This window comes from Botrytis cinerea, chromosome 10 (assembly GCF_000143535.2).
Source record: "Botrytis cinerea B05.10 chromosome 10, complete sequence".
Lineage (NCBI taxonomy): Eukaryota > Fungi > Ascomycota > Leotiomycetes > Helotiales > Sclerotiniaceae > Botrytis > Botrytis cinerea.
In genome coordinates, this window is record NC_037319.1 from 2,027,043 (window position 1) to 2,039,785 (window position 12,743).

General features: G+C 45.0%; 4 protein-coding genes across 4 annotated transcripts; 2 read left to right on the forward strand and 2 right to left on the reverse strand.

The window, feature by feature from the left end:
* The first annotated feature begins 334 nt into the window (after positions 1–334).
* BCIN_10g05350 (hypothetical protein) lies at positions 335–1,531 on the forward strand. The gene has a single exon (XM_024695685.1). It carries the CDS (start codon positions 882–884, stop codon positions 1,404–1,406), a length of 525 nt encoding a protein of 174 aa, XP_024551479.1. The 5' UTR covers positions 335–881; the 3' UTR covers positions 1,407–1,531.
* A 55-nt stretch (positions 1,532–1,586) lies between these two features.
* On the reverse strand, positions 1,587–3,872 carry BCIN_10g05360 (hypothetical protein). Its single transcript, XM_024695686.1, has 4 exons — positions 3,429–3,872; positions 3,174–3,370; positions 2,130–3,123; positions 1,587–2,020 (listed from the first exon to the last, which is right to left on the reverse strand). Exons 1-4 carry the CDS (start codon positions 3,609–3,611, stop codon positions 1,637–1,639), a joined length of 1,758 nt encoding a protein of 585 aa, XP_024551480.1. The 5' UTR covers positions 3,612–3,872; the 3' UTR covers positions 1,587–1,636.
* Positions 3,873–7,535: 3,663 nt separating this feature from the next.
* Positions 7,536–10,897, forward strand: BCIN_10g05370 (hypothetical protein). The gene is made up of 2 exons (XM_001551309.2): positions 7,536–9,299; positions 9,353–10,897. Exons 1-2 carry the CDS (start codon positions 8,879–8,881, stop codon positions 10,396–10,398), a joined length of 1,467 nt encoding a protein of 488 aa, XP_001551359.1. The 5' UTR covers positions 7,536–8,878; the 3' UTR covers positions 10,399–10,897.
* On the reverse strand, positions 10,890–11,963 carry Bcnut2. The gene is made up of 2 exons (XM_001551310.2): positions 11,833–11,963; positions 10,890–11,780 (listed from the first exon to the last, which is right to left on the reverse strand). The coding sequence occupies exons 1-2, from the start codon at positions 11,870–11,872 to the stop codon at positions 11,332–11,334; spliced, it is 489 nt and encodes a 162-aa protein (XP_001551360.1). The 5' UTR covers positions 11,873–11,963; the 3' UTR covers positions 10,890–11,331.
* Positions 11,964–12,743: the final 780 nt, after the last annotated feature.

Sequence of the window (12,743 nt, forward strand, 5' to 3'; positions counted from 1 at the left end):
ACATATATCAACCATACTTCGTAAGGGCATACTGACATAAAAATCCCATCGAAATCTAGTTGAGAAGTTGAACGTCTGAAACCCCCATCTTCATATCAACTGCTATTTTCCATCTCCATTTCCATTTCCATTTCAACCTGTGATCCAATACGGATCGTTCTTTTCCACTACACCAAGCATCTCCGTACCACAAGGAAGAGACAGAAACGGAGAAATATGATAGTAATCAGATAAATCAACAAATCATCAAGTAAAATCATGGTATCAATCCAAGGCTCATAAGAAACAACAAATCTCCTATGTTCCGTTCCGAGAACTCTGTACAACCCCTTCTGTTAATCGAGAGAAGAATCATCCCGAGCTCGAGCAGAGTTTTCGGCCTTTCTAGCATATTTTCATTTACCTGGTAAGTACAGACATGTGATCTCTTGGGTAACTGCAAGGAAACGTGATGATGATTGCTATGCCCTGCCCTATGTGAGGCTGTTCTCTGAACACCCGGGACTTTGTTTTATTTCTCATAAATTATGACGATTCGCGAGAAAGAAAAAACCATTTGGCAGAGAAGAAGATCGGGCCCGTGATTCAACGAAGGCAGCTTGAAAGGAGGAAAAAGAAGAATTGACTCCAAGCACAAAGAAAGGAAGCATGTTCTTCAAAGAGTGTAGAAGGGCTACAGAGTATGGGGGTGATTATAGAGTGGCTGTTTTCATTTCTTTATACCTGCCTTTAGCCTCAAGTGCAACTGTAAAAAATGTAACGATCTTTTTTCTTTCATTCAGATTACTCTCAGGGACATCATAGTTATTTCTATAGCCACCGTTTTAGACCTCAAGGGCTTTCCTTTCTCTTCAATCGACCAGTACAGTGTTCCTGTCAATATGAACCATCAAATTTCGGATACGGCCTACAAATATCCAGATGCATGCCCAAAACACGGCTACAACCTCGAATGGCGCACATGTCTACGCTGTGATGCCATCAAGCTGTACAACCAGAACTCTATAGCAAGTTTTATAGATCTCGGCGGCAAATCCAGTCTAGAATCTAATCGGCAATATTCGGAAGCAACGAGGCCAGCGGTGGAAAACTTCCCCACGGAGGATCATTATGATTCTGTCTCATTTGACGGTCCCAGCAACTACTCCGAGCGTCTTGTATTGACTCCCAGCGACGGCATGGGTGTTGCCAACGATAAATCATCAAAACCCTGTAAGAGACGTAATCGTTTGCACAAAAACGCTAAGATTAATTCTGGAATCGCGGAAGGGGATGTCGAGAATGAGATAGAGTACCTTCCGCTATTTGACGAAATGCCCCAGGAGTCCCAAACTGGATCATTTAGACGTCGAGACACGAATGAAAAGCGTAGGGCCAGTGATCGACATGTCAGTTTCGCAGAATAGGCTCAATCAAGGTATCCTGGTGTAGTAGGTCTTAATGTCGTCTGATGTGGGGCTGGATTGACGGAAATTCGAACTGGGATATATAATATTGACAATTTCTTATCAGATAATAATTATAATTATCAACCCCTCGGTATATAAGAACTCTTGGACACCCTGTGGGAAATCTTACCAAGCGTGTGTGAAGTGAAGGCACAAGAATATTGATGCCACAGATCAAAGCGATGAGCTCATCGGTGTTTTTGAGCTGTTCTGACTTCGCGATAGACTCCAGCTCCAATGCCAATAACTAGAAGTATGGCATTAAATATTGCCATCATGTAAAATGGAGCACCCGTAGAAAGATTATCGAAAAGGTAACCACCAAGTTTTGTGAGTAGAAGAATCGCAGCACCTCCGGATAGAGAGTAAACACCAGCTATGGATCCTTTAAGATGGTTTCTTGAAGGAATTTTAGGTAATGGTAGCGGCGCTATAAGCGGCGCTGTTTCAGTTGTTGTATCGCGCGAGTCTGTATTCTCATCGCTCCTCGCATCTTGGAGCTGGGACGATAAATTGTAGCCACCTTCATCACCAAGTACACCCCTTCCTAGTAAACCAAGGCTGCAGACGATCTGTTCAAGATATCAAATTAGCTTGGTACATAAATACACCGTGATTTAGAACGACGTGTATAGCGGATGATAAATTTGAAAACTCGGAGGGAGGAATGCGTCAACTCACCGCCCCTATCTGACTGATGCCAATCAAGGCGACCATAACGAATACTATAGGACTTCCTCCTCTACCATTGATATCCTGTGGTTCAGGGCTAACAAGCTGAGCAAAACCTATGTATCCGATCACACCAAAAACGCTCGCTGTGAGAAGTGGTACATTGAAACGACGGTAGCGGTCCGAGAGATAGCCAAACAGCGGAGCACAAAGCAAAGCGATCAATTGGGATGCTCCAGTCAACTCGGCGGCAAGAACATATGCTCTACGGCATTCTTTCTTGAGCTCAGGTGATGGGTCGTTTGGAGATCCTTGGCAGAATCCATGCCCGATGAAATATGAGTTGATATAAAGTGGAATAAAAAGTGATATGCCAACTGATGAGGCACGTGCGACAAATCCTCCCAAATAACCAAGACCAATTTGTGCATCTTTAAAACCCAAAATTATCGAATCTGATATTAGTGTCCAATATGGCTGAAACTTTTCCGTGTCTGCTCGTCCCCCAGGACGTCCCACTGTGTCTCTAGCTATTGGTCTACCGAGAAGTAGGCGCCACCCTTTACCTTCTTCGCCTGCCAAGCCTCGGAGACCAATAAAGCAGAAGCAAGAAACCATGAGTGATACAACTCCAACCACGTAGAAACTATCGGCCACCGCTTGGCCTTGGGATACCCCTTTCATCCGCGAAAATTGCGCTGGCAATGGCAAAAATGCAATCAGTGCCACCAGTGCCCCGCAACCTGTAAATAATCCAACGAAGCCGGCCAAACGCGGGGGGCTTGATCCGGTTTGCTTCATGGATTTTGAGTGGTCGCCAGGGGGGATCTCACGTCGATCATTATAATTGGTAGGGGTTATGGTGATCTCGGAATCTATAGACTCAGTCGCAATACTATGGCGGACGTTTTCCGGCAAGGCTGATCTCGAAATAGGGGAACCCTCCGAATCGTCGGTCTCTCGGGCAGACATTGAAGGTAGAATTGCGGTCACCATCGTCGCACTCCAATCTCGGTTAGTATGCGTGTATGATGTCGCTCGGAATGAACTCACGTAGCAGCTCCCCCCACTGAAAAGAATAATCTCGCAAGTAATAGTTGCGGGAAGACATTCTTTGCTTGCACGAATAAGATCAATGCAAGGCCAACAATGAGGTACCCTAGGACGCAAACCACCCGGACACCGAGTCTATCACTAAGAATTCCCCACGCGGGACAAGCTAATAAGGCAACCACTTCATCCGCAAACCCCTAACAAAGAGTAAGTATTTTCAATTTCTAAAGATAATTGACATTTAGGGTGTCGTACGAGAGTGCCCACCAGGTCCCCCACGCCTTCTTTTACTCCAATGAGATCGGTGATAACGAATGACACGCTACTATTGAGAAAAACTAGAAACGAGATGGAAAAAAGACACACGGCCAAAAGATAAGTGACTGCTTGCGCGTCTGTTGTCCTTGAGGCAAACGGGAGATATCTTGATACCGACATTTTCCCCGAAATCGTGTGTATCCCGGATAGGTCGGAAATATTCAACGATGGCGGGCTATCATTACCTGACAATCTAAAAGAGGAATAGAAAACGGGTTCAGGATCCAGATAGGATGAAATGCAGAAAGGTATCAGGAAAGGTGTGTGAGTTGTATGAGATGTATGAATGAGCTGTATGAAAAGGAGTATCGGAATTGGAAGGTGCAGTGCGTGGGTTAGAGACCTCTAAAATGCCCGCGTCATCATCATTTGTTGATTTGCTGATGATGTGAATCAAGAATTACCTACTAGGTACCTGCAGGTCACCTTGCTGGCTTATGTAATGGGTCTCAAACCACGCTAATCTGTGAACCTCACTTCAGACAAGCTTTTTAGTCTTTCATATGTGTAATCATATAATATGCGGATTTGTGAATGTATGCTTTTGGACCGAAGCGCGGAATTGAATCATGGCAAGTCTGAGTGCCGGCAGTTTCGTTCCCCTGACCTGACTCAACATTGAACCACTATACACCGTATTCCATACCACACGGCACGGTGATACGATTGGGTGCCACGTACATATCAGGGGACTGGGCGCTGAGCACTGAGCCCTGGGCCCTGGGCACTGCTGGGAATCGATCAGTGAGTAAGAATCAATTCAAAATACTGTCCCGACCATCCTGTGGCCTTTGGGGCTGAGATCCAGAAGTCCAATTTAACGCTAATGAACTCCTTTCTGCAGCCACCGTGGGCACATCCGCCACACTTCAGATATTTCAAAAGGGTGTCTTCCCATGCAGTCACATATCATCTCGAAGCAGATAATTTTATGATCAAATCCCCTTCACCGTCCTTAGCCAGGTTCGAGAGCAAGAGTGGACCCCCATTCTTCTACAAGCAAAGCATCAATTGATATGACAGTACCCAGACATCTGCCGAGGCTATTCATACACTCTTTCCCGATTTCTAAACATACAACAACCCAGCCAATGGGTCCAAATCTTAGCCCTTGAATCCTTGGATCGATGTGGGTAGTGTCTGATGATGATCCTTAAAGAAAGGAAAAGAAGCCGAGGGTTATTCTAGGCCTCTACAGATTCCCCACTATCCGGAAATTTTCTGGATCTACATCCGTGCTCGGCAAGCCTGTGTTCGGGATGCCGAAGGAATGGTGCCCGAAGCCGAAGAAAACCGGGAACAACTAAGTGGCATGTTTTTCTCCCAATTGTGTATTGGCTACGAGGCTACGAGGTACCTTTTCAAATATCTATCCGGGGAAGTAAGCCCAAGACTTTGAAATGGTGCCAGACGACCAGAACGAACTCAAATGAGGGTCCGTCTCATTTTGGGTACCACACATGGAACGACATGGGGTTAGGGTCAAGAATCATTACTTTCATCCACCCTTGTTCTGATCCTACGTATGCGTATGTGTATGCGTATGATCATCAAATGATTGCACGTTGATTCCTACATATGCTGCAAAAATGGATAAGTGGACAGGCCATGACATTATACGAAAATCACCGAGCGCCTGCAATAGAGTACGCATTGTGCTTTCATTTTCTGGGACACCGCTCTCCTGCCTTGCTTCTCTTTTCTTCCACACTCTTTTCCATAATCTGTCATGCAGCTGCAGTGTTGCATAAATCATGGCCGCGTGATTCATGAGCTGTTGGGCCGCAAATCAGAAATTGCTATGTCGATAGCTAGTAAAGGAAGGAAGGACTTGGGCCCATCGTCGTGCAAATTGAAAATGGTAAGGTGACAGGAGGGTTGCAGGCATGAGTTCATGGCCAGCAAGCATCAGAAAAGACAAGCAAAAAAAAAACCTCCGTGAAAATATAGTGATTACTTCTTACCTGCAGTTCTTGTACCTTAATTTGACTGACACAAATAGAATTTGATTTGATTCGACAAAAAACAAAGAAGAAATATCCACATCTATCAGATAATCAAGAAAGGAAAATGGCCAAAATGGCCAAAATGAAGCTAATGATATTGTGATGAATTCTTTTGAAATAAAAATCAATCTAATCATTGTCTATGTGTTGCTTGTGTTTTATTGATCTTAAACTTCTGGAAATACGATGTCTCTCGCATTCAATGCTGCGTTTGATTTTCAATTGTTTTGTGATATTATCAGCTGATGAAAATGAGTACGAAAACGTTCCAACAGATGAGACCCGGTTGGCTACCGCTTTATGCAAAGATCTAGATATCACGGCTTCGTGCTCTCCTTGATTGAAATCTCAAAGGTCTCGCCTTGAATGAAAAGCGGATCAATCGAATTCTGTACTGCTGCCCAGTTGACGAGAACCTGGCTACAACTCGTACAATGTCGATACTGTATATTAAAACTGACGACCGAGATGTACAGTACGACCACAAGTATCTCTGTACCAGGCTTTCGCAAAATACAAATTAACCGATTGTTACTGCCGCACCGATGTGTACGATATAGCATTGAGTGGACAAGATTCACGAAATGGAACATCTCGGCAACGCACCTCACTCACGTAGAAATGTTTTGAAATTTCGATGTATCGCATGGTTCCTGCACTCGATCTGGGTCAAGTGTATTACCTTATGAAGCATCATTTCAAGGTCATTGGGGAAACAAGGTTCCGAAAGAGTACAAGGAGCTAGAGGGCGAAAGACCAAGAGAGCCGAAGACTAATCCGTATGCATCCATGACATCTTTCCATTTGGGGGCGCAAAAATCCCAATGACGGGTTTCGCACTTGAGTAACTCAGAGAGAAGAAAGGTGATCAATCACATTCCACGATCTCTCGGCGTTTGCAACAATCCGCATAAGATGACAGACAGACGGCCTCTAAAGACTGCAAAGGACATGCCACTGACTACATACATACATACATACATACATACGTACATACGTACATACAACAACATAACATACATACATACACACTTGCATCTCGAAGCGTCTTCTCATAGGTTCTTTCCCAACGGCTCTCACCCCCCCTTCTTATCCTTTTCCAAGGATTTGACTGGATGGACCTTGCCCCGTCGCTTTATGGCCGTACCCTTTCGTTCTGGCTTTTTCGGCTCTGGCAAATAGGATGTGAAAAAATCAATCAAACTCAAAATTTTAGCCCAATCAAAATAAATCCAATCATTCGAGAATCTGTCGAATTAATCAATATTTGAACCCAAGTTAACCAACTGCCTAGTCTTAGTGGTTTGGCCGCCCCTTGTCCTGGGGTTATCGGACACAATCGACAGATGTGAACAGCATGAACGTGCGAGTAAAGTCAAGGAACGCAACAACGCAGAGCAGATTGTAAAATGGAAACCAAAGAAAAACCAAAGGAAAACGAGAGTGAAAACGAGAATGAGAACAAGAACAAGAACAAGAATAAGAATAAAAATAAGAACAAAAATAGGAGTAAAAATAAGAGTAAAAATAAGAATAAGAATAAAAATAAAAATAAAACCTAGATCTCCACGCATACAATACACTCCTCCTCGATCATATCATGCATCACGCAGGGAAGAGGTCCATCAGTAGGCACTTTTGGTTGATAGGTGGTGGATACTCGGGAAGTGGAGCACCATTTTTTGATAGTAAAATGGGCAGAATGACAATAGTCCGGTACCATAGCGGAATCAAGGGAATCAAGGGAATCGAGGGCACCAAGGCACCAAGGGCACCAAGGATCAGTTGAGTCGGCTTGCTAATCCCATTCTTCATCGTTATTGATATCGTGGCCAGAAATCGAAATCGAAATCGAAATCGAATCACTAATCTTTCTACTTTCTACTGGGATTCCTCTTTCCATCTCCATTCTTGTTTCGCTTTCTCTTCTGTCCTTGCAGAGGAAGCAAGGTTAGTCTCGGAGATCTTCACGTCAAGGCAACGAAGCGAAGAAGTTCTTCTTCTTCTTCTTCTTCTTCTTCTTCTTCTTCTTCTTCTTGCCTCCTTCCCTCCTCCCCCGCCCTCACCCCCCGACTCGTTTGAGCAACCGATAAAACGACATGGTAGACATCCCATTGGAGAGCGGCTATGGGCTCCCGGCCGCATATGTCGCCGGGCTTCGTGCTTCACCAGATTTTGTGCCTCAAAGATATGCCCATTTCGTGCCATCGCCCACATCCCCGGATCAGATGTCTCTGATGGGACAGTTTTTTACCCGGCTATGGTCAAGGAGAAGTGCGGTGAGCGGTCACATACCGGTAGCAGTGCATCAGGATCTAAACCATCGGATGGGACTTTGATTGACACGTCTTCTTGGCTCGAGCTCGTTCCTATCGTCGGACACTTTTCCTCCCCCTCAATATTTTCTTGCTCATGTTAATGCTCTCATACTCATACTCATACGCATGCTCATACGCATGCTCATGCTCGTGCTTCGTGCTCTCACACCATACCACGCAATCGGGTCAATCAATACAGCGCACACATTCCTTTCGTTCTACCCCTTCATCGATGATTAAACGACCAAACAAAATGAATATATGTTCATGCTAACCACTTTTGGTGAATAACTAACTAGTCATGTCATGTCCGTCGAAAAGTATATTTCCCGTATTCTAGTATTCAAGTATCTTAGTATCTGGGTTCCCAATAGTCCTCCCCATCTTACCACCTGGTCCCTAATGCCTCCGTTGAAAGTTTAACGTCAATTATCATCCGAATTAGCGTCACGGCATCTTCTGCCTTCATCGGTCCACCCCACCAATGTAGAGCAAAAAATTCCATCTACCGCGCCATGCTAACAGTGGCAAGCAAGGATTCGGTGCTTTTTTGATCCAGATCTTTTTCCTATTCTCCAGTGAGGCTAATCTAACTAAAGGCAAGTTGCATCTAACTTTGATCGATCATCGTCCTATCACATTCTCTTGTTCAACTTGTCAACTTCTCTCGTACATTTCACCTCTCACCCAACTTCATATTCTCATCTCCACTCCGGAATCTAGCACCCCTCGACCCATTCTTGTATGCCCTTATCCCGGTTCCTGTTGACCCATCTAGGTTTCCTTCTTCTCTTCTTTCCGTCATCATGCTACAACCCGCATGCTGTCTGGACCATATATTAAGGTGACTTTTCCCATCGGGACTTCCGAATCTCCTTCTTAATAAGTACTTTCCAATAATACTTTGCATATCTCTCACCGACTTTGGCTTCTATATATCAAGACTTTGGACTCAGGAACATATCTGTCGTCGACAATATATACTACTTGTCTACTCTTGCTTCTACCTCTTCCCTTCTCCTTACTTCATAGCCCAAACTTTACTCTCTAGACAACATTTATCATGTCGCCAGCTGCTATCGCAGAAGCGCATAGAGAAGATGCATACATCGCCAACACCAAGGCGATGAGTAATGGATCTTCATTATATGTGAATGGAGGAGCTGTTCAACTTGGTATGAAGAGAACCACATTCCTATTTGATCGACATCTCCACAAAGAATTCCCGGTAATCGTACGAGGAAGTGGAAGCAATCTTTACACTAAAGACGGGCGGGTCATATTTGATGCCACATCCGGCGCCGCTGTCTCATGTTTAGGACATGGCAACAAGCGAGTCACCAATGCCGTTTTCCAGCAAATGGCGTCCGGCATTCCATACCTAGCCTCGGGATTCTTTGCCCATGAGACTGTGGACGATCTTTGCGAAGAACTTATAAATGGCACTGGCCGAAAAATGGCCCGAGTCTATTTGACTGGTTCAGGTAATTTAGCTACACAGCCAACCATCAATGTGACCCAAGCTAATTCAATATAGGATCCGAGGCTATGGAAGCCACATGCAAATTGGCACGACAGTACTTTTACGAGAAAGATAAATCTACTCCACGAGTCAACTTCATTGCTCGAGAAGGATCATACCATGGCAACACTCTAGGCGCATTAGGCATGTCAGGCCACAAAGCACGCCGCGCACCCTATGCCCCCTTCCTGATGCCCAACGTCCATCACGTGTCCTCCTGCAACCCCTATCGCCAACGTCTCCCCAATGAATCCGACGCCTCATTCGTTTCCCGCAAAGCCGCCGAACTCGAAGCCAAGTTCCAAGAGCTCGGTCCCGAAACCGTCATCGGCTTCTGCGCTGAACCGGTCGTCGGCGCAGCACTCGGCTGCGTCGCTGCTTTGCCCGGCTACCTCAAAGCCATGCGCGATGTATGTCATCGCCACGGAGCGCTTTTCATCCTCGACGAAGTCATGTGTGGCATGGGTCGCACCGGAACTCTGCACGCATGGCAATCCGAAAACATCGCTCCCGATCTCCAAACCATTGGGAAAGGACTCGGCGGCGGATATCAACCAATTGCCGGCGTGCTGATTTCGCAGAAAGTCGTCAATGTTCTCTACAACGGCACCGGACAGTTTATCCACGGACAAACATACCAAGGAATGCCTGTTCAAGCCGCCGCTGCTCTAGAAGTCCAACGTATCATCCGTCAGCATGATGTCCTCGACAATGTCCGCACGCAAGGTGCATATCTCGGCAAACTTCTCAAACAACGCCTTTCCGATCATCCCAACGTAGGAGACATTCGCGGAAAAGGACTTTTCTGGGGCATTGAATTTGTGAAAGACAAAAAGAGCAAAGCGGCCTTTGAGCCCAAACTGAGCATTGCGCAAAAGATACACGATCGAGCTATCTCACACCCATACAACATGACCATTTATCCCGGGACCGGCACGGTAGATGGCATGTGTGGAGATCACATCATGTTGTCGCCGAACTACTTGGTTACGAAAGAGGATATCGAATATATTGTGAGGGTTACGGCGGATGTCATTGAAACCGTTTTTGAAAATCTGTAAGGGAGGGTTTATAAAATTTACATTCGGGATGGGGACTTGGGGTTTGGGAATTATATCTTATATCATGTTTTGCTCTATTTATGGAGGGCCTTGCAAAAGGACTGAGTACAAGAGGTTGCTTTGGAGATAGGAGATTCGGAGATTGGAGTTATATTAGGGATCCAAGTGTTCTTGGGAGATAGCATGGATGGGGATGGATTTCCTGAGTTTTTTATTTTATTTTACTACCATTTATATATGCAAAGCTTCAGGGCTCTTTCGCGTTTGAGCAATATTGGATGTTGGTTTGGCGTGTAGGAGAAACTTCGGACGGCAACATGGGCATTTCCTCGTTATTTCTTGTCTTGTTTTTGTTTTCTCATTTTGGAGGCGTTTATTGCATCATGGAAAAAAGAGATATATGCCTGGAATTTGCTTTCTATCTGTATCCTGTATGCTACCTACAGAAACGAAAAGCCGAATAAAATTAAAAAATGATTACTCCCATAATTTGCATACATATTTCTGTTTTCGTCCCACTACTGAAGTGTGATATCAGAAAATGAGTAAATGAGCTGAACTACCTAATAAATGATGTCACCTGAATCATCATCATCCCTTCTGGCCGATCGGTAGTTGTACCGAAACTCCTTTGGTCTCGAGTACCATTAGATTGGTATCATGCCCCATTTGTTCGACTGCCCATGACTCCAATATCCCAGATTTGTATCTTCCGGAACTCCATGCAAACACAACCCTTGAATGCCCCATAATCCTAACGTAAAAATTTCTAGAAACTCTGCTCACCCGGAAGGAATTTTGGCCTCTCTGATAAACTCCCTCTTCCCCGTTTTTCCGTCCCGCAGCTGCGATCTCATTTCTGTTGCCCGCCTCCCCGTTGCTCTCCCAGATCCTCACAGCCTATCCTCACCTATGTGGGCATGCAGCGCCCACTCATTTCTTCTCCTTCTCGTCAGTAGTACAATCTACAACCATCTTAATATCCTCCTCTAATTCTGGAAACACGTTCTCCATCTCCCTGGCAAGCACATCCCTAAAATCTCCAAACGCCTGCATCTTGCCTCTCATCAACTGATTGTTCTTCCTCGCCGCCTCTACAAACTCTCTCGTGTAGATATCCGGGTTCCGTCCGTTATCTATATAATGTATCACATCCTGGGGAACATATGCGAGATCCGTGGCCTTTCCCGCAACCTTATCGAAGTGAGATTTTCCAGTTGGAGGCCCCGCGGGAACAGTGGCATGAGAAACGATTTGGAGAGAAGTTGAGAGCTTGACGAGAGAATTCTCAAGAATTTCACGAGTTGGTCGTCCGACGCCGTCGTAATTATACGTTTGTATCATGATTTCGTACAAGTCTTGGATAACGTTCTTGATTTCATCTGTAAGTGTTAGTGTGATGGTTGTAAAAGTATACGAATCATTGAAACTTACTCGTAACGACATTGTGATCGTCGTTATTGACTGGCGCCATTTTTGAGAGTTATTTGCTGTAGAAAATGTTTGGAGGACCTGTTGCTTCTGGTTAAAGAGTCAATGAGGAGTTCATTGATAGATGCCCATCCAAAAGAGATTATGTAATGAGGGTAGCGAGGCTGTCAGCCTTGCATGCAAGGCTCTCATCTTCTTTGGGTGACTACAAGGATAGCCCCATTAAACCCATCCACTAATTATTAATTTACAATGATGTCTAGCCACACACCCACGCATGCACATTTACAAAACACTCAAGACAATCAGAGCGAGCATATCAGAACATGGGCAAGAAAAAAAGTCAATTGATGCATGGCCTTGTTGTAGGGCACGTGAGTGCTTCTGCAAGTTCCATGTCAGATCTTCAAAGCAGATCATGGTCTTTTCTTTAGTATAAAGTGGGTCTCTCCCACCCTGCTCCTTATCATCTTCGACCATCGAAGACTTCTAATTGGCTAAGAAATTCATATTCTCCCCCACGACCTGCACAACATCGCCAACGATCAGCCAGCCCAAGCACGAACCCAGAATACAACTGATGAACTATACAATACATCAGTGGACCTTACTTCACGGTCGAGGAAGCTGCTCGTATCAAAGGAGTATCCTCACCAACCCTGACTGAAATGCCAGAGTTTGAGGAGCTCGAGTTTGGGGGAGATTCGGAGCATCATTTAAGCCAGCCCAGACACGTTAGCCTTGGAAGATGAGGGCCCCAAAGAAATGACTGTCGAAACAGAAATTAAACCCTGTTTCCAGTCCTTTTTCTTTTCTTTTTGAAAAACGTAAGGCAAGTGGTGATGCACGACCAAGTGGCCCTCATGGTATGGGACCGATTTCTAGGGCGATTTTTATGATATCAAAAGAGGAAT

Bases quoted from the DNA above. Each gene is read 5' to 3' on its own strand.
- BCIN_10g05360 (XM_024695686.1), bottom strand. From the start codon at position 3,611: ATGTCGGTATCAAGATATCTCCCGTTTGCCTCAAGGACAACAGACGCG. The intron at 3,124-3,173 runs GTGAGTTCATTC...CCGAGATTGGAG, and splicing joins TCAGTGGGGGGAGCTGCTAC to TGCGACGATGGTGACCGCAA. The intron at 2,021-2,129 runs GTGAGTTGACGC...TATCTTGAACAG, and splicing joins GCATCAGTCAGATAGGGGCG to ATCGTCTGCAGCCTTGGTTT.
- Bcnut2 (XM_001551310.2), bottom strand. From the start codon at position 11,872: ATGGCGCCAGTCAATAACGACGATCACAATGTCGTTACGA. The intron at 11,781-11,832 runs GTAAGTTTCAAT...TAACACTTACAG, and splicing joins CGATCACAATGTCGTTACGA to ATGAAATCAAGAACGTTATC.
- BCIN_10g05350 (XM_024695685.1), top strand. From the start codon at position 882: ATGAACCATCAAATTTCGGATACGGCCTACAAATATCCAGATGCATGC.
- BCIN_10g05370 (XM_001551309.2), top strand. From the start codon at position 8,879: ATGTCGCCAGCTGCTATCGCAGAAGCGCATAGAGAAGATGCATACATC. The intron at 9,300-9,352 runs GTAATTTAGCTA...AATTCAATATAG, and splicing joins AGTCTATTTGACTGGTTCAG to GATCCGAGGCTATGGAAGCC.